Raw genomic sequence first — 26,976 nt, 5'->3', positions numbered from 1 at the left:
AGCTAGCTTCCTCCATTTTGGACTTTGTTTCCTCAAAGGTCAGCAGTGTCAAGATGATTTACTAATGGTCAACAATGAACATTTGAATACTCAAAGTTTACTAAAGTTGAACTTGATGTGAAAACATTTGCATAGATTTACTATCTATGAGCAAATCTATAGATTTCTTTGAAATTAATACGTTTTGCTGCAACATTTTGGCATTTTAAATGCTGGTGTGAAGTAGCCTTTAAAATAAATAGTTTTTACACACAAGAAATACCATTATTCTCTCCAAGAGTTGGATGATATAATAATAATATATATATATATATATATATATATATATATATATATATATATATATATATAATATAATAATAATCTTCCTGTAGCTACATTCTTATCAGTCTTCTCATCTTATTCTCTGAAAGAAAACAAATATGTTAATTTTCCATTCCTGCAGAAATGTGTGTTTACTGGTGACATTCAGGAGATCATAGCATGTTACCACCATCAGCCTCTAGGTCTCAACGTCTAGTCAAGCGCATAGAGGTTAGAGAAGAAATGTTGACAAAAGCAACAACCTAAGAGCACTAGTACCTCTGGGATACCCCGCTGAGATATGTGAGACTCAGCGTGTTTACTCTTATTGAACAGTCTGGAATATATAAACAGTTTTTTTAATGCCCTCTGTCGCAGCCCTGACAGATTACAGCTGAGCGGAGAGAAGTTGATGGCAAAGTTACAGACATAATAATTGGTTAAATAATTGCAGATTGGAGTTTCTCCACTATACAAACATTTCTCAGGGTTAGAGCTACTCCGGAGGCAAAAATAATTAGTTTGTCATATGTGAGGAGTCAAACAGCCACTGTTTGTTTTGTAATGAATACACTGACTTTTTTTTTTGAACAGCTAAAAGATGAGAAAAATAATGTGAGGGAGTGACTGTGACTGTCATGAATGGATGACTGTGGCAGTTGCTGTTCAAGTTTGCCTGTCAGCTCACTTACAAAAACTAAAAAAGTGGCTCCGCCCATTGAAAAGCCTCCACTGTCTGCCAAATATTAGAGCAAAACGCTGTAAAGCACATGCTCTGCACTGGCAGATTAGTTCCAGCCGCGCTGCAGAGCTTTTGAAATTTCTCAACATTTGGAAGTCATTTCCCAAAGAGTCTGGGAAAGCCCTCACTGCACTCAGCTCTAAGACAAACAGAAATGTGTCGCTGGCAGTGATTAACTACTCTGCTCATTCATAAAGCTCTTGGACCCAAAAATGACGGACCTCTGGCCCGGGGTAATTTGGTGAGAGGCCTCAGATTGTCACCACACTCACTGTGGGAGCCACTTATTGGATCAGAACCTACAGATCAATCAAGAGGATCTGCTTGGATGGTTTCCAGTGGGAAAGGAAGCACAGGCATGGACTGTATGTAGCAGTTGATTGTAAAGGATATGAACTGTGAAGTAACTGGATCACAGCTATACACGCAGTCTGTAGGGGTCACGGGTGGAACGACAATGTGCTGCAACTAACAGAGTCCCTGAGACGCCACATCTGTCTCGCCCTGTCCGGGGGAAATAAAGACACAATATACTTAGCTTAGAGAGCTTTACTGTTTTCAAATGTATTAGCAGTCCAGCCCCAAACATCTTTACAGATATATGAGAGACAGTAACAGAGTAACTAGGAGAATGGCGAAGGGCGACCGTAAAATACCACATCGTTAATCTAAATTTGGACAATTAGCTTTGTCCATAAAGGGCTGTCCACTCTGAAACACATCACTAACTAGAATAAAATTATTCCAGATGTAAAATATTTTACAACTGGCTAAAAGCAAACCAGAGCTGTATGCGTTTTTAACTAATTGTAATGTAAATGAGGTGTATTGTGTTACAGTATGTGTATTTTATTGTATTTACAAGTGTAATAATAAAATATATCATTCATTATCTGTTTATACACCATCCTCAATACATTACATTAATAAACATCTGCTTACAACATTATAAAATATCTATCAAATGTTTATATTAATTATGAAGCATATCAATTTAGATATAGATTCTAGATTAAAGTATATAAAGTAGACCGTAAACAACCAGCTACAACATTAAAATGCTTCTTATACATAAATAGATTAGTTATAATCTAATAATAACATTTTCTGAGCGGGGTCCATTCACCACAACAAAGTACTTTTTCTTTTGATACTTTATGTAGATTAAAATGCAGCACTTTTACTTGTAATTTAGTTTTATTTACAATGTCGTATTGCTACTTTTACTTTATGTATTCACGACAAAACGGTTTAATATCAAGGGAACAGTGTCTAAAGTATTTTTCACTCAGAAAGAGGAACAGTGTTCAGTAGAGCGGATAACAGAGGAATCTTAAAAGAAAGCCCTAAAAAAGAAAACTAATTATATGACAGCCATGTATGAGTTCTCAAAAACAAATATCTCTTTATAGAGACATTTCTTTTTACATGTTCCTCCAGCTCCAGTCCCAACACTGAAGTTAAGTTAACATAAACAAACAAAACATTGACAATGAAAAAGGAGCGGGAAGGAGCAGTCATTAAGTATTTCTCTCACGTCTACTCACTGGCCCGAGTGTCATTACATTTGTGTTTTGCTCTGACGTACACAGAGGAAACCCATCCCTGCGAGCAAAGTGCATGAGGGGGGTGTTCACCTCCAAGGCCCCATTCTTCTGCCCCGTCATTGGTCACCACAAAATCTACATCAGTTTAAAACCAGACACCACTTTCTTCCCTCCCTTCACACAGCACAACCCCTAAAAAAAAGACAGATAGGGAGGGTCAGGCAGAGCCAGAGAGTGTGTGTCAGACTGTGAGAGATAACCAGAGTTGGTCTCAGGATGCCTGCGTACGCCACCAACATGAGGCTGAAGTTCCCCATCGTTGCCTTGGTTTTGGAGATTATCACCATCATCCTATTTGCAGTGTTTGCAGTCTACGATGATGGGAAAAGTCACGGGCACCATGACGCACACTCCAATGAGACTCACCATGAAGAGGTGGCGCCCATGGAGCTCTACCCCAGTAAGTCTACCTGGGGGTGCACACAGAGGGATGCTCTGCCACTGGATGCTCTGCTACTGGATGTCTCGTTGTTTAGTCACTAGACTGCTTTTACAGAGGCAAAGAGGTTACAAATGATGGATTATTATATTTTATCTAATGCTTCCGCCTTTGTTGCAGCTTTGATGTTAACAGAGAAATAAATCCAATGTTTTGCTGACTCAGGGGGATTTTCAGTAGGATATGACAAAATAGTCTGATTTAGAAGTGTTAGGGAACAAGCTGAAATTAAACTTAATTCTATTTTATTTCTATTTTTAAAGGAATAAGTCTGCACATCTTCCATATTTCCAAGCTTTGGTTCATTGCTTTGGTCTTGAACAACACAAGTCGTTGAGTAAAGTGAAAATAAGTCGTCTTCTGTTTCAAAGATGTCATTTTCCAATTACTTTGGAGAAGAATTTGGAGGCTGTTTCCAGAGCAGGTCTGCTGAATGCAATAAGAGGAGTCATGAGGTCACATTCTCATCCCTCACAAAGTCTATTCATACACATGCAGCTGAGGAGTCAAAGAGGGTCCTGCAGGGAAAAGTGTCAGGTCTCATGGAGTGGAGGTCGCGTGTGATTTAAATCAACGTGTGTCAGACACGCAGATAATAAAGAACAAAAGCAGAAAGTAGACGGGGCAGAGTAAATGCTGTGTTTTTGTGTATTTAACTATGGTACTCAATGAGTATTGCAGCTTTGGACAGAAAACGTGTCAGCTAAAGGAAAATGTAATACTTATTGAGTGGTTTCTGCAGTTGAGTATTTTTCTTTGTCTCTTGACAACTTATCTGCAATAACAAACGGTTGTTTTCCTGTATGAATGTCTACTCACGATTAGGAGAGGAAGGTGTGACCGCAGAGATTAGCTGAGTTTATATTCTTCTTCTCTAGGCTAGAACATGTCAATATAGTAGTATGGCGCTATAGTCTTCCTCATTACTATCATTATTTTGGTTTCTTCGTTACTTTATTGTCACACTGAGCAAGAGTTCAAATTTAAAGAGCTTCTCCAGACATGTTTTAAATTCATTTAAAAAGTACTCTGCTGTGAATAATCATTCTGATACCGTTTGCCTCGTTAAAAAGTCTTAAAATGTGCAAATATTGTTTGGTTAAGTTCAACTTCTAGACACAAGACGTCTTCTCCATCACTGAAAAATGTGTTTCCACATTTGACTTGCGTAAGTTAACCACGAATGGATTCCAAACTAGTTTAACAATCTCACGTGTAAGCGTGTTGAACTGAGATTTAGGCTGAGCACAGAGCGCGCTGATGTGAAAACTGTTTTCTAGAGTCAACCTCTGCACAAACACGAAGTAATACCACGCTCTTCTTTTAAACAGAGGTTTCCCTTCATGTGCCAACAATCCAAAATGCTGTGACAAATCTGCAAAATGTCTCGAAATAATGTCAAGAATCCAGTGCTTCCACGATGTTGAATGAGCCATGACTATTTATAACGGATCGGATTACATGAAGGCTTGCGGTTGCGTGCGGAGCTTCGCTACACAACGCATACCAGACATCTGCAGTTAAACGATCAAAGGGAGACAAATGGGCCGAGAAATGTGGACTGGAGCGAGTAAAAGCTATCACGGCTCAAAATCTATCTTTTAATCTTTAAATGACAGAAACTAATTCTGTTTGTATGGTCTGATGAAACACTCCAGAATTATTTAATCAAGACTCTTGGAAAGTCATTTTATCTCAATGAGGAGTTGATTTGCAGAATGTCAACACCAAAGATCAGGAAGTTTGTTGCGCCAGCATTAAACATTTTAAAATATATATGTATACTGTATATATATAGTGCACTGTTTGCATCACTGCTCTACAGTGTCCTGAGGGGATTCTCTCGCTCTCGTCTTGGCTCAGAAGATTACTGAGCGTTACCGAAACATCTGGGCGTGGTGCCAGTCAATGTGGCTGCTTTCCAACTGTACCTCCTCCCCATCTTCAATCCACTGTTCACTAGAAGCCCTTACTACAAGAAAAGCAAAGTCTGTGTTGCCCAGCTGAGAATGGGAGGGGGGGGGGGGATCAAAGTGCAAGTTGAGGGGGCAAACAAGTTTTGTTAAGCTTCGTGGATGTGAGCCAAATCAATATTTACGCCTTTTCCTCTACCAACTGACGATATCAACGCTCAGTGTTCAAAGCGCTGACCGCGTGTTACGCAGCACTGTACAAATACGCAGGATTGTTCAAGCCGATCATTAACACAAATCCAAGTTCTTGTTGAATCACACAAACTCATCATAGATGATTTGACCAGAACATTTTGTCCCACAAATTGTGGTTGAACATGAAAGGAGTGAAGAATGCCATTTGAAGAGCATGATTAGCCACTTAACTTAACTGTTAATAAAGTGATGGATTAAGTTGATTTATTCATTCTTTACTAAGAAGTGGAGAATGTAAATGATCGGTTGACAAGATGAGATGTGACTTTAATCATCCCTGATTACAGATCATTGATAAATGCTTGTTTTTGGATTGTTTTGTATCTGAGTAAATTAGGGTGTTTAATTGATTCATTTGAAACAATTAGTTTCAACTATTCATTCATTAATTCCACTAAAAAACGTTTTTTGAATGTAGAGCAGCCGGGCAACCGCTCTGACTGAGCAGGTTTGAACAGCTCTGTTTGTATCAGATTAGTTAATGATTAAAGCAGCCTACAGTATATCATCTGGTTTACGAGCACAGATAGAAACATTACACAATGTTAAAAATGTGCTGACATACATGTAAATATTGTTTGTGAAAATAGGTGTGGATGAATTTAAGCTCCCTCATTAGTCTATCATTCTAAAGCTGCTGCATTTTAAAACAGTGTTTGTCTGTGTTGTGTGGACAGGTAGCCTAAAGTAGACACACAGAAGTGTGTGTGGTTGGCAGCTGTGATCCGGTTGTCTTTGTGACGGCAGCACCAACAATAATACCGCTTGGAATAGTTTAATACATAGAAATGCAGTATTTATTGTTTGCCTCGTATCCATTGTACGTATGTAATATCCCTCGTCTTTTTAGATAAGTGCAGTTAAGACCGTGGAAACTGGAGTTTGTAAAGGGATATCTCAATTAGAGCCACAAAATCAACAAACCAAACAAAACACATGTTCTCATATTAATGTGTAATAGATAAAAAAAATGGAATGTTTAATATTTTTGTGAAATCAGCTTAGTCCCTTCTTTGGCCAATATGACTTGTTTCTGTTTTACACATCGTTGCAACATCCGGTTGCTCGCTCTCATTGGCTATTGCAGGTTTCAGCTCAATGTGCCATCGCTGTCGTGTCTCAGTGTGCGGGAGTCTTTTGTTCTGTAAAGAATCTGTAAATATGGATGATGACGTGCACAGAGGAAAACCCATCCCTGCGAGCAAAGTGCATGAAGGGGGGGGGGGTGTTCCCCCACCATGGCCCCAGTCCTCTGCCCCGTCATTGGTCGCCACAAAACCTCCATCCGTTTAAAACCAGACACCACTTTCTTCCTTCCCTTCACACAGCACAACCCCTAAAAAAAACAGACAGACCGCGATCCAGTAGGTAACATTAAGATTATGTCTGTAAACTCACACACACACACACACACACACACACACACAGACACACACAGACACACACACACACACACACACACGCACACACACTACAGGATCATTTGCAGTGATAATCTGTTCGGACCAACCTCGAATCGGGAATGCCCCTTAGATTGTCGGGAGGGGCGAATCGGACCCTGTGACAATATGACAAATTATCCTCTAGTGTGGGGCATGTCCGCATTAGTGTGTCCTGTCGAGACAATAGTGGCGACCTTCATGTTCGTTACACACTGAGGAAATTAAGCACATTGTTTCTCAGCCTGCGCTCACCTCCACCTTGATGTATTTTCCAGATGAGGGGCTCATCATATCAAGCTTAAAGGCTTTTGGGAAACATGAGTCCCACCTCCTGTGGATGAAGAGTCTTGAGGTTCTATACAATTGACATGGCCTAAACCCAGATTTATAGAGCATCTCATCTTGCCTTGTGTGTGTGTTCTCAGTTCTGAGAACGTTGTGAAAACACCACGCAGGCTACTGATAATGAAATGGGATGTGATTCCAAACCCTGCTCTCTTTGTCCCGACTATCAACTGACAGTAATAGATAAGGGTGTGCTAAACAATTAAGATCATATGCACTTAATAGACACAACACAAACGCAACAGAACCAGCAGGAGTTTCTTCCCAGAATCCCATTCACAGTGTTATTGAATTGCTTTCCCAGCGAAAAGGTCACGGGCCGACAATACAGCCCCTGTGGAAGGAAATGACTCCCGTGAAGTCCAGTAACAGCTCAATGAATCATTTAAACTACAAAGTCTAAAGAAAACCACTGTGTAAAACAAGGTCTTGGCAAATGGCTCATTTGTAATTGAAGGCAGCATATCATAAGTATTTCATCTGATTAAATTCAATGTCCTCGTTTAGCTGAGGCACAAAGCAAAGCCCTGTCATAGAATCAGCAGCAGAACTGACCTCCTTTCTCACTCTCTCCAGTGTTTCAGGATGTCCACGTCATGATCTTCATCGGCTTCGGGTTCCTGATGACCTTCCTGAAGAGATACGGGTTCAGCAGCGTGGGCTTCAACTTAGTCCTGGCTGCCTTCGGCCTGCAGTGGGGCCTCCTCACGCAGGGCATCTGGCACCTGGATGACGGCAAGATCAAAATAAACATCTTCAAGTACGAATGTCTTTTTCCACACTTAATGGATATCAGTAAACCCCCTAATTAAAATGTTATGTAGTTAAATACACATCAACAACTAAGTAGCTGCTCTATAAAACAATGACTTCATTTCACTTTGGATTTGATAAATAATGAAGGTTGAACTGAGCTGGTCTGTGGATTGTTGTGTTCCACGTCCTATCCTTAATATCCTATCATTTGTTTTCATAAAGACTACAGCTTAACGATTAATCTCAGTGTTATGGCAATTGCACTTGCAATGTTTGTGGAAAGAAACCCGCAATTAAGATATCTCTACTAAAGTTTTCTTCTCCATCCTGCAGAATAATCAACGCAGACTTCAGCACAGCTACAGTCCTGATCTCCTTCGGAGCCGTTCTGGGTAAAACCAGCCCTGTGCAGCTCCTCATCATGACCGTACTGGAGATCACCATCTTCTCCATCAATGAACACCTGGTGGCCAATGTCCTCGGAGTGAGTGCACGGTGACACATGCAAGCATTGATGAACTAAATGAGCAAACCGCAGCATTCATTCCTGCATCATGACCACGAACGTTCACTGTGTAAACAGGATTTTACTAAACTGTATCACTCTTTCTTCCACAGGCTAACGATGTTGGAGCATCCATGATCATCCACGCTTATGGAGCCTACTTTGGCCTGGCAGTGGCTCGAGTACTTTACCGACCAAGTTTAAGAAACGGACATGAAAATGACGGATCTGTTTATCACTCTGATATGTTTGCTATGATTGGTGAGTTACACTATATACAGCCATATGTTTACAGCAGTGATGTGTTTCATTTGGCTGTACCCTCCTGGTTCATCACTGGCCGCCTGCACATGTACAACTTATGCCGCCTAGTGGACACAAACATCCATGCAGCATGTACAGGGATAATTGGAAACTGACCTCAATTGTCACGCTCAACAAAAAATAACATGAGTCCTTGAATCTATAAGTTCCGAACTTGCAGTGTGATTGAATAGGAGTTAGATTTTCAGGATTAACTGATTCAAATGCTGTTTTTTTATCACCCTCTTCTACAGGAACCGTCTTCCTGTGGATGTTCTGGCCCAGTTTTAACTCGGCCATCGCTGATCCGGGCTTCAGTCAGCTCACAGCCGTGATCAACACCTACCTCTCGCTGGCTGCCTGTGTGCTCACTGCCTACGCCGTCTCCAGCCTCGTGGAGCACAAAGGAAAACTGGACATGGTCAGATAGCTTTCCCTTAATATCCACAATAACACTTTAATTCAAGAATTAAAACAACAAACTAATTCAAGTTGTTTACTTGTTTCTTTATACACTGCAGGTGCACATTCAGAACGCCACGTTGGCTGGGGGCGTTGCTGTGGGAACATGTGCGGACATGAACATCGGGCCATTTGGAGCCATGCTGATTGGATTTGTGGCTGGCATCATCTCTACCCTGGGCTTCAAGTTCCTAACTGTGAGTTGAAAGTCAAATCAATTGTGTAAAAAAAAAAAGAAAAAAGGCTGATTTTAAATGTATTGTTTAAACGATCAGTTAATTCAATTTCTGGATGGAATCCTACTTATTTTGGTAATATGTTGGCACATTATTTAAATCAAAATGCTTCACCTTTTAAAAAGACACTCCTTTGGTTGCAACAAGAGATATGTTCTCTCCTCTGCAGCCCATCCTGGCATCCAAGCTGGGCATCCAGGATACCTGCGGTGTCCACAACCTGCACGGCATGCCCGGCATCCTGGGCGGGTTGGCTGGTATTGTGGCTGTGGCTTTGGGGAAAAAAAAAGGGTAAGGGCCATTTTTACTAACCACAAATCTTAAATGCACATTCAATAATATATATAAATATATATAAAAACACACATAACTGTATTAAGCTTTGAAGTAATTTCATGCAGTTAAACGTCAGCTCTTACATGTTTGTCTCCCCCCCCTCCTCCTCCTCTTCAGAGGTGACGCTGCCATGCAAGCTGCCGCCTTGGCTTCGTCCCTCGGGTTCGCTTTGGTTGGAGGTGCTGTTACAGGTGAGTGGAGATGAAACCCTAAATGCGACATGACACTTGAAATTCCTGAGCACAGGGTTTGTCACTCAGCGGAAAAGGCCAGGGTTCTTGTGATTTAGCAAAAAGCCTAAAAGTGATCCAACAATTCATTTTCTCCTTCAAGGTTTAATAATGAAGTTGCCGTTCTGGGGCCAGCCTCCGGACCAGAACTGCTTCGATGACTCTATTTACTGGGAGGTAAGAAATCCCATTATTCATAAATATTATCTCTAGTGTCTGACTGCCAGCATTTTTTAAGTTATTAAAGTAGTGGAAGACTTGAAGTGGATTCATAGAAAAGAGTTCTTCCTGTGTTCATTCCAACTCTCTGCTTGTTTTATCCTCTGCTGGTAAACTCCACCTATGTGATCGAGCACATAAGGCAACAAATGTTTGATGTCCATAAGGAAACCCCCCCCCCCCGTCTTATTTAGGTCTCTTTCAATATGCTACAGACAAATAATGCGGGCTGCATGTTTTCCAGGTTCCTGAGGAGGATGAGGAAAACGAGGAGAGCTTGGCTCACGCCGATCACTCAAAGAACAAAGCAGAGGTTTAAATATCTGCTCACCGTCCACTGAGCTGAAGAAGGAAAGACATCTTTAAACAGCTTCACCGTCTAAAGATGTCAATTTCTCAATTATATTGGATTTTTGGTTTGGTTGGATTTTTTTTTTTACACTGAAAGTTGTGATGAAAACACAGCATAGATTCACTGTTGATACACTTCCATAGGTTTTTTCTTTATTTTCTTTTTATATTATAAAAAGCATTAAAGCATGTTTTTAAGATATTAGTATAGTGTGTATTTCTTTTTCATACATTTTTCCTTACACGTGGCATATGTATTTCTGCTAAGGCTTACACTTGCTTTGATCTGCTGCTTCACATCACCTCACTGGAGCCCAGTCCTTCTGCAAGGAGTCAGAGTCAGACTGTGTGAAGCCAGCAGCGAGGCTCTGACATGGGCAGGGATAGTAGTATGATATGTTGCATCTAATAAACCTTCGCATTGCTTATCTCCCACTGCTTACCATTGTCTATCTATCTGATGGCAGCTGTACAATTGTCTTTAATGCAATGAGGATGAATGCATTGAGCATTAGATTGGTTGTCTCTAGGCAAGCTGAAGTCCATTTTTTCGTTTGCTTTCTATTTACATGCAATGTATTCACACATGTACATACAGTTTAGCTTTTAGATGGATTGACAAGGTCAGTTTTATCAAAGTCCTGCAATTCTATAAAAGAGCAACTGGTACTGGATAATTCAACAGGAACTTACAAACTGATTCATAAATGGCTTTTAAATGAGGTGGAAATGTGATGATAAATTAAAAAAATTACCATTCAATCTCTTTAGGTGAGTTACTGTTGGGTTTTTTTTTCATTCTGAGTTTTGAAACATCACACCTGCAACAATCCTCTTAGAGAGCAGCCATTTCTTACTTCTTAATATCTTTTTAAGCTGCATGGTGTCTGAGTACTGAATGATAGGTTTCTTTTAAATATAGGACTGCAGGACTAAATGGAACTGACTACACATACACGAGTGTTAATCAATATTTTTGGTTTGTCAAATGATGTATGATGCCCAGAACACTGAAACACATCAAGATTTTGTATTTTTATACAGTGGGCCTGTGCTCGTATTTGTATAATATACTAATACTGTCATAATAAATATGTTTTTGTACAATACCAGTGTTTATATGTTTTCGTGGTAGTAATTTATATTACAGTCCAGATGGATATATTGGATTGATTACATGAAATTTGGTTCAGATATTCATGTACTCCTCAGGATGAATTGCAATAACGTTGGTGATCTCCTGACTTTTCCTCTAGCACCACCAGCAGGACAAATTCTAATTTGTCCAATACTTTGGTTTATGACCAAATACCTACAAAACGATCGACAATTTCATAAATATCAGCTGTACAGATTGTGTTATTGCCCATTAGTAGAGCTCAATGCATCAGCCAACAATAGCGTATCACAGAAATATTGGGATAAACATATATGTGTAATTAGAAAGATATGTTTGAGGTCATTTAGATGCAGGTCAACATAAAACAAATTTTATCTTGGTCACAATAATACAAATTTAAGGGATCTTTCTCAAAAATGTTTGCTTATTATGTTGTGTGGAGCTGCAATGATAAGTGGATCGATTAGTCGAGTGACATAAAAATAATCACTATCTATTTTCATGATCTATTAACCGTTAAATGTTTCATGTAATGGCAGGAAAAGCTATCTTCAGACTCTCAAAATGGAAATCTATTACTTTTCTGTTTCATAACGAATTAAACTGAATATCTTTGGACTGACAAAACAAGACATTTAATGACATCACCTCGGACTTTGAGAAACTGAGAAATGAGTTTCAATATTTTCTGATTTTATAGATTAAACAATTAATGGATTAATAGAGAAAATAATAGGCAGATAATTTGTTAGCTGCAGCACTAGTTATGTGTTTATGTTTAAAACACTAATATTGGTTGACATATCATTATCAGAATAGTTAACAGTATAATTTCAAACAGTAAAATGTAGATGTATTAAAGAAACCTAGAGACTTATAGAGCATATATATAGATATTGGTCAGCACACGTTGCGCATGCTCATCACTCTGGTAACCATGGTAACCATGAATTTACTTGAGAACATGATTGGCATGATGTTAGCTTTTAGCCCACCCCATTTATATTTATATGTATATTAATTAGGGTAGACACTGAACACACACCTCCTAAATCCCCATTAATTAATAAACTGAAGATCATAACTTTTACGAAGGTATTATTAACTGCTGCATTTATTTAAGCTAAGCTTACTTATATGTAACGTTTGTGACGTTACCTAGCATAAAAAACAACTGTAACGTTAATCATTATATAACGTTACTCTAGAAAGTGAAGAAACATTGCAGTTTGAACTTTTCCCCAGGTGGTTTGTGGTTACTTGAAGCAGCTAGAGATTAAAAGTCCTCAACAGAAACCAAATGTATTTAGTATATTTTAGTTTATCTTTATCTCACCTGTTGCGCTCAGCTACGTGTTGTTCCTCTCCTCGCCACTGGGGGCGCTGCGACGCTGCTCGTCGGCCGTTTCCCTCCCTTGTTTTGAACGTACTAGCAGCAGTGCATCATGGGTTACAAAATGTCTCCTAAGAGTGCTGGCTAATGCTAATTTACGAGCGATACCTGCGAATAAATGTATATTTTTACCCCTTTTTTCAGCGGTTATAGTGGCAGTATATACATACGTGATATAGTAACTGTATTCTGCCGAGGCCATGGTGAGTACAGAACCTCATCTTTCACCAGCATTAGATTATTTAATAGCTCAAAGAGCATTTTAGCTTTAGCATAGTAAACATAGCCCGGTTAACGTTAAGCACAAGAGAAAGGACAATTAACTAAGGTAACAATATTTTCTGAGACAGTAACCAAAAGTTTCTTAACAAAGCCATGGTTGTATGTATTAGATTACCTATTTTAAACGGTTAGGTATAACTTTGCAGTGTGTTACTTGAACAGCTAGCGCCTTCTTCCTGGAGCGCTCAGATTTCAATGAAAGACTCTCCTGTCACGTCATGACTTCATTCACACTCATACATTTTGCATAATTATTTGTTTCTGTTTCTAGTCAACTAAAGCGGAGTCCAGGGTGTCCAGCTCTAGCTCCAGAACAGATGAAAGGAGGAGATCAAGGAGCACAGGCAAGGCCGCTTATAATAATACTATTATCCCTGTTATTATTGTCTACAACATAAACTTAGGTTTACAACTTCTTCTAAAAGCAGACTTAAAACATATATTTTGTTCACAAGCTTTTAGTTAGGTTTAACGTGTGTGTGGTTAATGAGTAAAACTTTATTTTAAACCCTGTATTATTATTTGCTTTTTAATAATGACTTAAAGAACTCAATATCATCGGTGCATTAGGTCACAGTTGGTAGTTTGTCCCCAAAGTCTCTCGCCATTTTGACAATTTTACTAGTCAGTTGGGTTTAGATTAGAATTTCAAAGTAGACGAGTAGCTGCAGGTTTTCTTACGTCTTGCTCTCAATAAGAATCAAGTGTCATCTTATGTGCAATTACCAAAGAAGGGTCATCTTTGTATTTCTGTCTTCTGTATATTCAGGTCAAGAAAAAACGAAGCGTAAGCGCAGCCGTAGTAGATCTTCCTCGTCGTCCTCTTCCAGTTCATCGTCATCATCTTCGTCATCTTCATCCTCATCGTCCTCTTCTTCATCGGGTTCTTCACACTCATCCAGCCACAGTCGGAGTAGCTCGAGCAGTAGCGGTAAGTGTTCATCTATTCATGCCGTATGTTTTTATGAATTGTGTGCTTTGTTAATCCACATATTAAGTCATGTTTTCACATCATTATACAAGTACCAATATCCATAAATTGATTCAATGTGTTTTGTTGTTTTTAGACTCCCGTAGTAAATCCAGAAAGCAGTCTAAGAAAAGGAAAATGGAAAAACAGCCCAAAAAAGTGAGTTTCTGCATTTTATCTCGTGTATTTATAATTGACAGTAAGTTTCAGTAATAAGTGACATTTTAATACGGAACATAAATGTAAACTAAGTCCAACCTATGTTTGTATCCTGCAGCAGAAAGGGAAGAAAGAGAAGCGACACAAACGTAAAAAAGACAAGAAAGTAAAAGGAGAAGAAAACGCGGGACCTGTTCAAATATCCAAGGTAACTGCCCATTAAGGTCCCATGAGACAAAAGATCCTTTTCTTAACAGCGTGACCAAAAATACATGTTATGTTCCAAAACACACCAAACCACACAGATCTTTCTATTTTCTATTTTATAAAAAAAATCGAATTGGGTGGTGATTTTGATCATTTTAGAACACTTTAGCCCCAACATGTGCTAGCATGATATGCACATGCATAGTTACATTTGTAATCACAGTTTATGTAAGTTTGTATGTTTTGTTTGTATTGTAGCCCCCTTGAACTTACATTTGTTTTTTCTTTCAGTACTTGAAGGACAAGAAAAAGGGCAAGTTCAGCATGATTTCAGGAAAGAAGATAAAGATGAAAGTAAAGAAGTCAAAGAAAGACAAACAGGTAATCGCACCTTTTTGCTGTCAAGTAATACTAATAGTATCTTTATAGTTTGTGAATGGATTGTTATTTTCCTTTTTGTTGTTTGTTTTTTTTAAGCGGGATAAAAATCGAGCACAACTTCTTGACTTCTTGAACTCTACCGTGTGATGCCTCTGGGGACGGCAGTAGTGGTGCTCGGGCTCGGACAGAACTCAGGAAACAACAACTCGGAGAAACAACAGTGTTCTCTGAGAAAGAGATGATGAATACGACTTGCATCGACACGCAGGGGCAGCACCGAGCCTGATGGAGAGCCAAGGAGCTCTTGCTGTGAAGTAGTGAGATGCGTCCAGACCACTAGCTTCGTTCTCACCGTGGCACCGCCCGGGTGGCCAATTCTTCAGCTTAGTCTGAAAGCTTTTGTGATATGAGAAGCGTTTATGTCGAGCAGTGTCATACAACATTGTATCTGTAACCAACTACATCAGATGAAGTCCAGTGACTGCCGGCGATCGGCTTCTCAACTTTGTTTGTGGTTTGAACATATGGTCACCTCTTTAAAAAAAAAAAAAACTTCTCCGATTGAGCATTTCACTCACTTTGGACTCACAATGGACCAGAGATATTGTCTTTTATTTTTATTTCACGCATTTGTCTTCCTTGTCAAAATAGACACCTACATTACCCACAATGCAACTCGACTGCCGACAGTTCGGCCGGATATTCGGGTGTGCTATGCTAGTAGCGAGATGCTAGAGATGAGGAGCAGGCTACAGAGGTCTGGTAAGCTCACTTTTTAACTCCGCACCCCCAGTTAATTTTCATTTTCAAACTTCTCCTTTTAAAGGTTTAAATATTTGTGTTAGCCTGCTGGCTCTGTCCATCATTCATGTCAACCCGTACCACACGTAGGACTGCCCGTACATTTATTCCTTTTTGTAGATAACTAACCGTTATGTTTCCAAAGTAAGTGTTGGCTGTGAGAGCCACTGTGTTATCAGCGTGTGCTGATATTTAATGTGTACATTTTGTTTAAAATGATATGAGAATGGACTCTGCGTGGTTTGATGGTAACTGTATTATTATTATTACTGTCTTATTCATAACATTCATTCCCCACAATTCTGTCATGAGTCATTTTTATTAAATTGAAATATAAAATACTACAATCACTTAGTCCCCCCTGTATCAATCCAGCTGAAAGCTTTATATGGATGATGGAGTAAACCTGTTCAACCTGTATTGTTGAATTCTGATGCGTGACAAACGGAAAATAAACAGTAAATAAACAGCTGGAAAGATTTTACTTAACTCACTAAGCTCTAGTAAAATTTAGTGATCATTTCTTTGCGTCTTTTTTTTCCTTTTTTTTTTTTTCACGCCCTCTTGCAGGTGAAGAGCAGAAGGAAAGCTTTCCGTTTGCTGACCTTGAATGATGAATTAAGTGTGAGTTTACAAAACAAAGCAGTTTGTAGAGTGAGCGCATGGCTCGCCTTCTGAATGGAGTTAATGTTGAGCGTTGACTGTTAGCCATAACTTGTGTTTGTACATACAACGTATACATCAATCTCATGCAAAACATTCTGGCAGAAAAGATCGTCACCTCTGCAGAGATTTTGTGTTGCGTGACGTCACAACACCAACATATTTAATTCGTTCCTGCAGCATTTAGGAGTCGAGAAAGCCTTTAAATGACGTACATTTCAGTCCTACAAGAAAAAGCTCTCAATGCTTAAATGCCAATGTCTACAAAGTTTAAGACGCATTACTGCAAGATAATCTTACGCAAAGTTAAAACGGTTTCAAGTCCAAAAGAAGGCTGTCAAGTTACAGAGTATCTTAGAAAAACACCTGACATGGCCCTTTTTAGGTGTGAAGGTAAATGGACCAAATGTTAATTGGTCTCATACTGATAAGAGAGAGGATGGGTGGATTCGTCCGGCCTTGCCAGGTGCAAAGTGGACATACTGCAGCAGAGCGTCCTGGAGATCAGCATCTGTCCCACCGTCACTGTCCTGTGAACGCCGCACATCATATAACCTTACTGCTGCTGGTCCCTTTGTATCTGAAGTCAGGCATGCTCCACGCCCTCTGCGACTGCTCCGTCCCTTTCTCCACATCCTCCGACACGGTTTTGAGGTCGCTCAACGCCGTCCCGTCGGTCACCCTGGAGGTCAGGCCCACTGTGCTCCCGAACGGGTTGATCTTGATCCGGGACCTGAAGTTCACGAGAGGACATGCTCATGGCACGTTTGTTGTTCCACTGGTTGGCGAGCCGCTGCGCATCCTGCTCCTCCTTCAGGTGATCCAGGACCTCCAGGAGGATGGAGCGAAACAGGCCGGACACCTCCTGCACCTCGGGCTCATTGGCCTGCATAACTTCCCTGAACCTGTCCAAACAAAACACAGAAGCAGTGAGCTGATGGTTGCACAGGTTGTCATGTTCAATTTAATGAAGTCCTGATGACAGACTTTTGGTGTGTGTGTGTGTGTGTGTGTGTGTGTGTGTGTGTGTGTGTGTGTGTGTGTGTGTGTGTGTGTGTGTGTGTGTGTGTGTGTGTGTGTGTGTGTGTGTGTGTGTGTGTGTGTGTGTGTGTGGAATCAGAATAACAACTCCTGAACATTGTTGTTTTTGTGACCTCCGGTGGTTTAGCTCCTCGCCTCAGCACCATCTTGTACATCACACTTAGATGGGGGTTACAGGTGAAGCATTGCTTTTCAGCCGTGTTAAGTTAACCCCGCTATAACTGTTGGTCTACTTCTTGGCAGCAGAAACAAGCTGATATATTCTTATAAAATGTGTGAAACATCATTTGTCAAATGCTTATTAACACATCCAGCAGACACGGAACATTTGAATTAATTTACACAAAGTCATGCGATTTATTTATTTATTTATTTATTTAAAAAAGGAACATGATTTGGTCAGAAGTACCAAAAATATAAGTGTACAGATCAGTTCAGTACCATCAAGAGTCCGACTCCTTCGCTGTCCACATGCACAAATAAACCTTAGTTACAGCGTCTTTAACACGCAGATGATTTGTGAGTAGTCAGGGGCGCATTTAGTGCCAGGCAAACGTTTTGATTGACTTTTTACCCTTCCTCTAACTGGGACTGCTGGTAGTTAGCAGTGGTAGAAGAACTTTTTTAATATTAATAGCGCACAGTAAAAGGTTTTCAAATTTTATATTTCAAGTGAAAGAGGCATTATCAGCACGACGCAGGCAACTTAAATTAGCTTAACGTCTGTTCGAAAGTGCAGCTTTCAATTCTCACATGATGCTGGATAGTTGAGTGAATAATAATGCATCACATTTCATCTGAATCTTTATCTTAACTAGTAACATTTCATGTCAGGAAAATGTAGTAGTACAATGTTTGTACGGTAAGTAAGTATACAGTGGAGTTTCATATTATTTTACTGCTATCTAAGTTTTGCAAGTTATTTCAAGGGAACAATGAGTTAGAATAAAAAACATAATTCAATATTTATTTGGATCTAAACATAATAAATCCAGCTCTGTTGGGGCTGCAGGTAACATGATAACATCTTCCCCTGGCAGGACTAAAAACATGAATACAGTCAAAATGTGACAATAAAAGATATGAAATAATATTAAGTGTTCTAAGGACAGAAGGAGAACATGACGCCACAGCTGTGTCACTATATTTGAAATGTGATGTTTTTGTACCACGGTTTTTATTCTGACCTTTGAGAGAAAATATCTTTCACGTAATAACAAACGTTATTAAAGACGACATGGATCACAGTCACCAGCCCCCCTCCTGTGTGACCAGCACCCCCCCCCCCCCCCCCCTCTCCTACTGACATGAGGTGCTGAGCCTAACAAGCCTTTAAATAGACGGCTATTTGTGAACCTGCTGCCCAGTGAGTGCTTCCAGTTAACTGATGATTGTCCTGCTTTACTCCATCAATACACACAAACAAATGACACTTTCTGGGACCAAATTGAAATTTATTATAATGAAACTTTTTCAATTGAACCATCACTGGCATTGTACAGCAATAGGCTACAATGTGAAATATTCCAATTTTAGCAGCGGAGCCTTAAAACAGGACGAGAGGATAGATCGTTTAACCTTTAGTGAGGATTTACATAAGATAATAACTGGATCGAAGTTATTGATGGAGTATGAAAGGTCATTCTTCACCTTGGAAAATAGCTAACAAAAAAAAGAATCCCACCTTATCTCCTCATTTATAAGTTTATGAGTTTATGTTCATCTCTTTGTTCACACATCAGGGCAAACATGAGAAAATGAATCTGGTGTAAAATAATAAAAACTAAGGCAGGGCTCTAAATTGAAAGCCTGATATAATAGAATGAATGATTATTTAACGGCAGTAGGATTTAAAACTTTAATGAGGACATTTGTGTCAGTATTTGTCTACACAGTTTATAATAGGAGCTTTTGGTGGTGATCAGATATTTCTTCTATCCAAACTGTTATTTTGTCGGCCGTCCTGTACATTCATTAAGCTACAGTTTGTCCTTACTTGAGTATGACCAGGCCGCAGCAGGGCGCCGGCACCTTGGAGCAGAGCGCCTCCAGGCCGAGACTCTCCCCGGTGCTGATGCTGTAGGAGGACCGAGGCGTGCTGGCCAGCCAGCTGTAGTCCACTCCGGTCTGGAGGCGCCGGTACTCGTTCTCCCTCTCTTTCTGCTGCCTCTCCGCCTCCTTCACCTGCCAGCTGAGCTCCAGCATCAGGGTGTCGGTGACCACGTCGGCCGGATCCCGCCGGAGGCTCCGTGTGTACGGCTCATTCCAGCTGAACCAGGAGGCCATGGCCTTGTCCTCCTTCACAGCCCGCCCTGATCACTGAAATGATTAGATGTGACCTTAAAATAAATGAAATCACACAGAAACATACATAGCTGCTATAAAAGCTTGATGACGTCCGTGCTGCACTGTAGTGGGGCTGATGCTGAGCAACATGTGCAGAGAGAAGCTTTCACAACAAAGTGACAGTGTGGGATTAGTGGCAGGCTTCACCTGCTCGTACCTCTGCACACAACAGATTCTCTGAGCTGACAAACCTTTCAAAATGGAGTCAAACACATGCAGCCAGAACAGACCTCGGACCTGTGACTGTCCCGCTGCTTGTTATTGTGTGTTCAAATATTGTTTTAATAACTATTCTATTACAGAAGAACTAAACATTATTTTCAGTATTGATTGATCCGCTGATTCGTTTCTTTTTTTCTCTATAAAACGCCAGAAAACATGATGTGTGATGTGTTCAAGTGTCTTTTTTTTTTGTCTAAACAAAAGTCCAAAAAAACCCCAAAGATTCATTTTACTATTAAGCAACGGCAACAACAAAAAAAGGAGCAAATGCTCATATTTAAGAAGCTGTAACTCAGATCTGGAGTATTTCTGCTGGGAAGATTATTTAAAATGAGTATGAAGGTATTTGCTGAATAACATTTTGTTGAGCTCTAAATAAAAGATAGGGCAGCCATTATTCTCGCTCATGATCACCAGCTTTGGTTAAATTCAAATTTGACTTCCTTCCCATGAAAAATTGAAAATTAGGATCAAATGAAAAACATTTTAATCAAGCTTGAACTTTCTCTCTTTCTCCCAACAACATCCCCCTTTGTTCAAGTTTGACAACAACAACAACAACAAATGTCCTGCTTGGACGGCTGCCCACTTCTGACAGATACAAGCATATGAATATGTTGAAGCGTTCACTCCAAAGCACAATTGAGAATGAACCTTTTTTTCTTACCTTTTCTTCTTCTGAAGTTTTTTCTCGGGACTCCACAAGAAACAAAATCACTGAAAACAAGAAGAAAAGTCCTCAGACATCAGATGGGTAGATGGACGCTGAGGAGACGAGCCTGTCTGAACGAAAGGCAGAGAGGAGAGAAATGGATTCTCCCGTCCTCTCACAGTCCCGCAGCATTATCTCCACCTCTCTCTCTCTCTCTCTCTCTCGTCTCCCCCCCTCCTCCCATGAGCCTCTCTGGCCTGCCTTTACTTGTTGCAGGAGGTTGGGGGCACCATCTCCAATGGGAGCTATTGGATCACGGCCCCTGATGAAGTGCTTATGTAGCTTTGTACGATTTGCCGTTGCCATAGTGATGCTCCTAAGCCTATTTGTCCACAATAAGCTCCATCAGCTGAGAGGGAGCTGGAGAGCGATGAAGAGGCAGATAAAGAGGACACAGTGGGTTGAGCGGCGAGATGGAAAGAGGGAGATAAATCAAAGGATGTTGTTTTTCCTGTGAGGAGGACGGGGTCAGTGCAGTGTGGGCTCACCGTGCAGCCATGGCAGCTTAGTTAAGGGGCGAGCGGTGCAACATCTGCAGGTCAGCCTGTGTAAATTACCTTCACACAGATAATGAGTCCCCTGGCCCTGAACAGGCGTGCATAAATTAGAGGAGGAAACGTGTTAATTGCAAGAGTGTGTGTGTGTGTGTGTGTGTGTGTGTGTGTGTGTGTGAGGCAGATGAAGAGAAGCAGAGACGTAAATTGAACGCGCTCGTTGTGTAGGTGGATATCAAGGTCTGTTGGCTCATTCTGTGTGTAGGTGTGAGCAGAGCTTTCCTTCTGCACATATTGACAGTAACCTTGAAATGCCCGTCACACCTCCACCACCACCACCACCTCCACCACCATCCTCCTCCTCATCATCATCATCCTCCTCCTCCTCCTCAGTGTTATACAGCTAAATGAAATGCTCTAGTAAGTCAGTGCAGAAACAGCAACATCCAACAGAAAAGCTTCGAGCGGTCTTTTGTGCTCTTGAATAAAAAAGCAATCCCATGATGCATCCCGACAATGAATTATAAACATATTTTTAAATGCATTATAATCTGCTTAAAGCCCTGTAGACTTATAAGCATGCTTTATAACAGTAATCATAACACATCGAAACCTGATCATAGTATAGTAAATAAGACACAGACACTGCTCTCGTTCAGGACTATAGTGCCATGTTTTTAATCTGACTTAATTAATAAATAACCGAGTGAGAGGGGGGGGCCTCCGTCATACAAAGGCAGTGTGTCTGCCTCATGAAGGTGACAGATGGGAAGCTAAACTCTCCCTTTAATCCAAACAGATCACAGTGTTAATCCTCTAAAGTGATTCCCTCCATTAACTACATGTCAACCTCACTCTCACCGGGTTCTGGTGTTCGTCGGGGGGGATATTTGGGACGTCACGTTAAATGCTAAATGGTGGAAAGACACCTGTGTGTCCTGACGCATCACTAGAGCCCAGTGAGTCACACCAGGTGTCTGTATTGACCCACGGTGGATTATCATTTGCTGCGTTGGGTGTTCAGTTTGTCATTTACAGAAAAAGCCACTAAAACCGACTCTTTAATGTTTTTGTCCAGACTGACTGAACATGATCATGGTTTTATGTCATGTGAGAAAAGGTGACATGTGATAAGCAATTCACACCAATCAGAAAGTGCATTTTTAAGGAATAGTTGTAATAGTAGATGTTATTAAATCATATTTATTTATAATATGAAGCTGGAGCCAGCAGCGACTTAGCTTAGCACTCAGAAAACCTGGGGAACTGTCCCCTGGATGTATATATATATATATATATATATATATATATATATATATATATATATATATATATATATATAATATTATTGTTATTATTAATTGTTAAATAGTGAGTTTTAGAGGTACTGGTTGGTCTCTTTTGCTCTCTTTGAGCTCTCTCAGAGCCAGGATAGCTGTTTCCCTCCTTTTGCAGAAGCTAATGACTCGAAGATCAAGCATGATGCTTTCTTTGCAATATTTTACATCACACCTTACTATGTTATTGCTTTTCTAACCTTTTTTGACAGACATTTGACAGAATTGATACCTTTTTATTTGGTCGAAACCCTTTAAACAGTTAAATAGGGAGAAAGTTAAGCATTTAAAGTCGTATTTCCTTTGTTACTGAATCTATTATTTCTGTTTTCAAACTGATTTCATATGTGAGAACGGCACTAATTAGTCTCTTTATACTGCAGCTAAGTTCTTTTTGTAAACACATACTCAGGAGCTGATCCTAATATATAAAGCTCAGACGACAGGATGAGGTCATAGACAGTGAGTCAGTGTGAGTCAAGGGGAAGCACAGGTTGGTCACATGGGCCTGAACGACACCACTAATACTGAGCAACAATCTACTTCATGCTCTCGTAATGCGGCTGGCTTTATATGGAGCTATGTGGAGCTGAAAACAAATTCTGTATCATTTTTATTTGCGATGGAAGTGACTCATTCATAAATGTTTTTCTTATAATGGTTCTAATGATAATCACAGTTATAGTTATTCATAAAAACAGAAAAAGAAGAAATCACACTGATAATAGAAGTCAATACATCGCTAACACGACCCCAATGATACAAAGTTAGTGACTAATTCTAACATTCATTTGACAAAATGGTTTAGAAAAACATATATTTTAGTCATTTTATAAACATATTTAGATTTTTAAGATAACATCAAATACTGTCTTTATCTGGTGGTGGGTACAAAATGCTACTGTCCGAGCTTTTATTTTGAAAGTAGAACACTTCCGGGTCAAATCACACGTTGATTTGATTGATTAGTTTCTCTTCTTCACTTTTAATTCATATAACTGTAGTACTATACTGTATGTATATTTGTATTTTATAATAGTTTAATAGTAGCTTGTATCTCATTTTATTCTATTTTAATCGAATATTTGAATTTTCATTCTATGTTTAAATGTTATTCTAATGCTTTTCTTCACTTTATGTAAAGCACTTTGAATTGCCTCTGTGTTTGAAGGTTACTATACAATTAAAAGTGCCTTCTGACAAACTCAGTATCTTTATTAAATCCTTATATGATGATACATAATAGATACAACATGACCACATATAAATAAACCACATTGAAATGTTTGATGAATTTGAAAGTAGCTTGTCAGCACTCTAACGCACCACTAGGGGGAAGCTTCTCACCATCACAGATGCAGAGAGGCTCCCCTCAAGCTGTTTGCCTCTTTATTTCTTTATCTCTGCTGTAACATCTCAGTTTGTTGGGATAATAAATCAGCACAGGTGGTGTTATACAGTTTTGGGTGGAGAAAAAGGAGCTCCTGAGTGTGAACTTTATTGTTTCAAGAACTTCACATTCTTTATATGAAAGTTTCCAAACAGCATGCCACCACACCTCTTGAACAAATATTAATCCGCATACATGAACACATTCCTGACTGAGCTACCATAACAACAGGAACAGAGGGAAGGGGTTTCAGGAGAGCACCTGGCAGAGGAGGTTAGTGTGGAGTGAATTAGGAAGATGTTTCACACCACATAAACTTTTAGTGCTTGTTGTGCAGCACATTAAAAGACAATTGGGCCTTTTGGCTCTTCCGGTGAAGAAACAAGCAGTGAAGTGCCAGGGACAGACACACACTCTGCTCAATGTGAGCTTTGTTTGATAGTCGAGCTGCTTCACATAGAGCCCATACATACACATCTGTCAGGCTTTGTGCACTCCACACTGAAGTGAACTGAGCAGCGGTCACATGATGAGCCGAGCGCAAAACAACAGATACTGACGATAAAGGTTCATTCCACTGATGTAGTCAAGTGTGGAAGAGATTCGCTGTTGTTCGATGGGTTTCTTTAAGGCAGAGATGACAAAGGATAGTTGTAATGTGTTATCGATGCTAAATGCTTAATATAGAGTGTGTGTGTGATTAATTATGTTAAATACATTTCTGTGTAATCTGACCTCTGAACTCATAATATGATAGAAGAGATATCATTTTACATTACAGTAAAGTAGTGTTTTATCAATGTGGAGGAGATCTTTGGAAGAGGTGTGAGGAGTGTGATAAAGAGGGAGTTCCTGTAAACAGAAGCTGAAGAAAAGTAAACAGCAGGATTTACATACAGCTGAGGGTGTTAACAGCCTAATATAAACATGCATAAAGCTGTTGTGGCATTTTACTCACTTTACTGTAACTTATCTCTTTGTTTCACGTAAAACGGGTTCTTTTTATTTCATGTGCTTCTTCCTTGTCTGCCTCAATAGCCACTAAGAATTCCCTCACGCTCAAACTTCATTATGTAATCTTAAAGCCGTGAAATGGCAGAAATGTTCTTTAACATCTGACTGGAATTGGACCTCGCTGCCCTCCGCTGTGACTAAAGGGAAGGAAGTTCAGGGCAGATCACATGAGTACAAAAAAAAAAAACCTTGAATTTGCTGACATCCCCTTTTTCATTGGCCTTTGTCCAGCGTCGCATTTCACTAGAAAGGCCTCTGTGGACTGCGTACTAAGGTCAGTGAATCTGCACAGGGAGCTGAATACTCTCACAGCTCATAATAGTCTGAGCTGTTGGATAAGCCGGCACAACGAAAAATGAAACTCAATCACAGCCAGAAGGTTTAGCATTATCAGGTTCAAAGTAATTGATACCAGTTAATACTATTCATTCATTACCAATGAGTTGCTTTCATAATACCCTGCTTATATACATATAGTTAAAGGAATGGTTTGATATTTGGGGAAATATTTCACGACATAGAGATAGGAAAGATGTTTATGACTTGAGAGTTGGTTGTGTAAAGGTGGAAAATAGCACTGTATCTGTACAATGTACTTCGACGTCCATGTTTGTATTGTTTTTTGGCACTTGTGCACAACTGGGGTTATGTTTTTCAGACTGCATTTCCAATGAGCACCATCGATATTCATATATATATATATATATATATATAGCAGATATTTCTGTTGGTTTGTCATGTGAGAGACACCTTTCACATTATGATAATTTAAAGTCTTAACCAGAGCAGCTTGAGGCAACAACATCTTCGGAGAAAAACACATGACAACTTTTCCCTGCTCACTCGACTGAGTGCAGATCAGCCAGCTTCCAGTCAGATAGTGAGTTTGGCACACACACCCAGAGGCCTGATTCTCTGCATGTTAGATGGCCATATTGCAGGGCCAGATGGCTGCAAATGGGATGAAATGACTGAATAAATCTGCCAACTGGAGTTCACTTCCTGTGCAGAATTGTATCTCTTGAGCCTGGGAATGGCCAAATGATTGGCAAATTGATTAACTCTGTATTGAAAGTGTACGTGTCTTAGATAACACTGCAAACATTCTCAGCTTGACTCAACTGTAGCGTGAGTCGATGATTACTGCACATTTGCCTGAGGATCTCCATATTTCTCCCAATAGCTGAGATAACATCATGACCTGTTAAAGAGTACAGAGCACTCAAAGTCCTTGAAAAACAAACACATTTTTTTTCTATCTCGTGCACAAAAGATTTAAAAAAACAACATATTTTGGGACTTTGCACGAGGATGACCTAACTTTAACCTCTTTTCTTATGTTATCACACACATTTATGTTTCAAAGCAAAATGTTTGGTCAAAACATTGGTGATAAAATAAAATCATTGAGGTTTTCCTTGAGGTTTCCAATTAATCTAAACAGAAAGAAAAACTTTGATTCACTTTGACCATGGCCCCAGTCTGTGTGAATAATAATTCAACTAATTATTATTTTCAACACAGATTAATCTCCATATTACTTTCTCAATTAAAATATGAAATTGTTTCGTAAACAATGCATAAGAAAATATTGAAAAATGACTGATTTTTTTACCTAGGTTTATCGATATTTTTGTATTTCCATTGGGTTAAAATTCTCATGGTAACATCATCTTTATATTTCCGCTTCTTTCTGCCAAAACAACTGGGAAACCTTTTGTACCTCAGAAGAGCATTGGTTGACTTTCAGTCTACATGCACGTTTTTTCCAGCCTGAACAATGTTGAAAAAGAGAAGCTAAAACTGTTGTAGCGAGAGCAGCAAGACAATCATTCCTGGCCACATTTCAATGACCAACTGGTTCTTTGGTAAATTGTAAGGATCACTATCGAGTCCAGCTGCCTATAATTTAAGCAGATAATTGTTGCTTTAATCCCGTTTTCGCAGTTTCCCCATACTAACTGCAGCCATGTTGCAGGACTGACTGGGGGGGGCCGCAT

General features: G+C 39.7%; 3 protein-coding genes across 5 annotated transcripts; 2 read left to right on the top strand and 1 right to left on the bottom strand.

Annotated features, from left to right (window-relative positions):
• Positions 1 to 2,768: 2,768 nt before the first annotated feature.
• On the top strand, positions 2,769 to 11,553 carry rhag (Rh associated glycoprotein). Of its 2 annotated transcripts, XM_029462732.1 has the most exons (11): positions 2,975 to 3,052; positions 6,347 to 6,623; positions 7,623 to 7,806; positions 8,136 to 8,286; positions 8,421 to 8,568; positions 8,865 to 9,031; positions 9,132 to 9,269; positions 9,478 to 9,599; positions 9,762 to 9,835; positions 9,978 to 10,051; positions 10,338 to 11,553. In XM_029462732.1, the coding sequence occupies exons 2-11, from the start codon at positions 6,425 to 6,427 to the stop codon at positions 10,410 to 10,412; spliced, it is 1,332 nt and encodes a 443-aa protein (XP_029318592.1). In that variant the 5' UTR covers positions 2,975 to 3,052; positions 6,347 to 6,424; the 3' UTR covers positions 10,413 to 11,553. The 2 variants fall into 2 exon arrangements, with proteins under 2 accessions (XP_029318593.1, XP_029318592.1); XM_029462733.1 differs by lacking the exon at positions 6,347 to 6,623 and having other exon boundaries at positions 2,769 to 3,052.
• A 1,429-nt stretch (positions 11,554 to 12,982) lies between these two features.
• On the top strand, positions 12,983 to 16,226 carry LOC115028854 (pinin). Of its 2 annotated transcripts, none has more exons than XM_029462736.1 (7): positions 12,983 to 13,160; positions 13,511 to 13,583; positions 14,009 to 14,170; positions 14,307 to 14,368; positions 14,490 to 14,576; positions 14,867 to 14,956; positions 15,053 to 16,226. In XM_029462736.1, the coding sequence occupies exons 1-7, from the start codon at positions 13,158 to 13,160 to the stop codon at positions 15,101 to 15,103; spliced, it is 528 nt and encodes a 175-aa protein (XP_029318596.1). In that variant the 5' UTR covers positions 12,983 to 13,157; the 3' UTR covers positions 15,104 to 16,226. The 2 variants fall into 2 exon arrangements, with proteins under 2 accessions (XP_029318596.1, XP_029318595.1); XM_029462735.1 differs by having other exon boundaries at positions 12,988 to 13,160; positions 14,487 to 14,576.
• Positions 16,227 to 16,966: 740 nt separating this feature from the next.
• rd3 (retinal degeneration 3, GUCY2D regulator) lies at positions 16,967 to 21,149 on the bottom strand. Its single transcript, XM_029462734.1, is given in 4 exon segments — positions 16,967 to 17,167; positions 17,169 to 17,325; positions 19,458 to 19,800; positions 20,697 to 21,149. Coding segments are annotated over 3 exon segments (648 nt in total). The 5' UTR covers positions 19,748 to 19,800; positions 20,697 to 21,149.
• Positions 21,150 to 26,976: the final 5,827 nt, after the last annotated feature.

This window comes from Cottoperca gobio, chromosome 24, assembly GCF_900634415.1.
Source record: "Cottoperca gobio chromosome 24, fCotGob3.1, whole genome shotgun sequence".
Classification (NCBI taxonomy): Eukaryota; Metazoa; Chordata; class Actinopteri; order Perciformes; family Bovichtidae; genus Cottoperca; species Cottoperca gobio.
The sequence above is the reverse complement of the archived record's forward strand: the minus strand, read 5'-3'. Positions and strand labels throughout refer to the sequence as shown.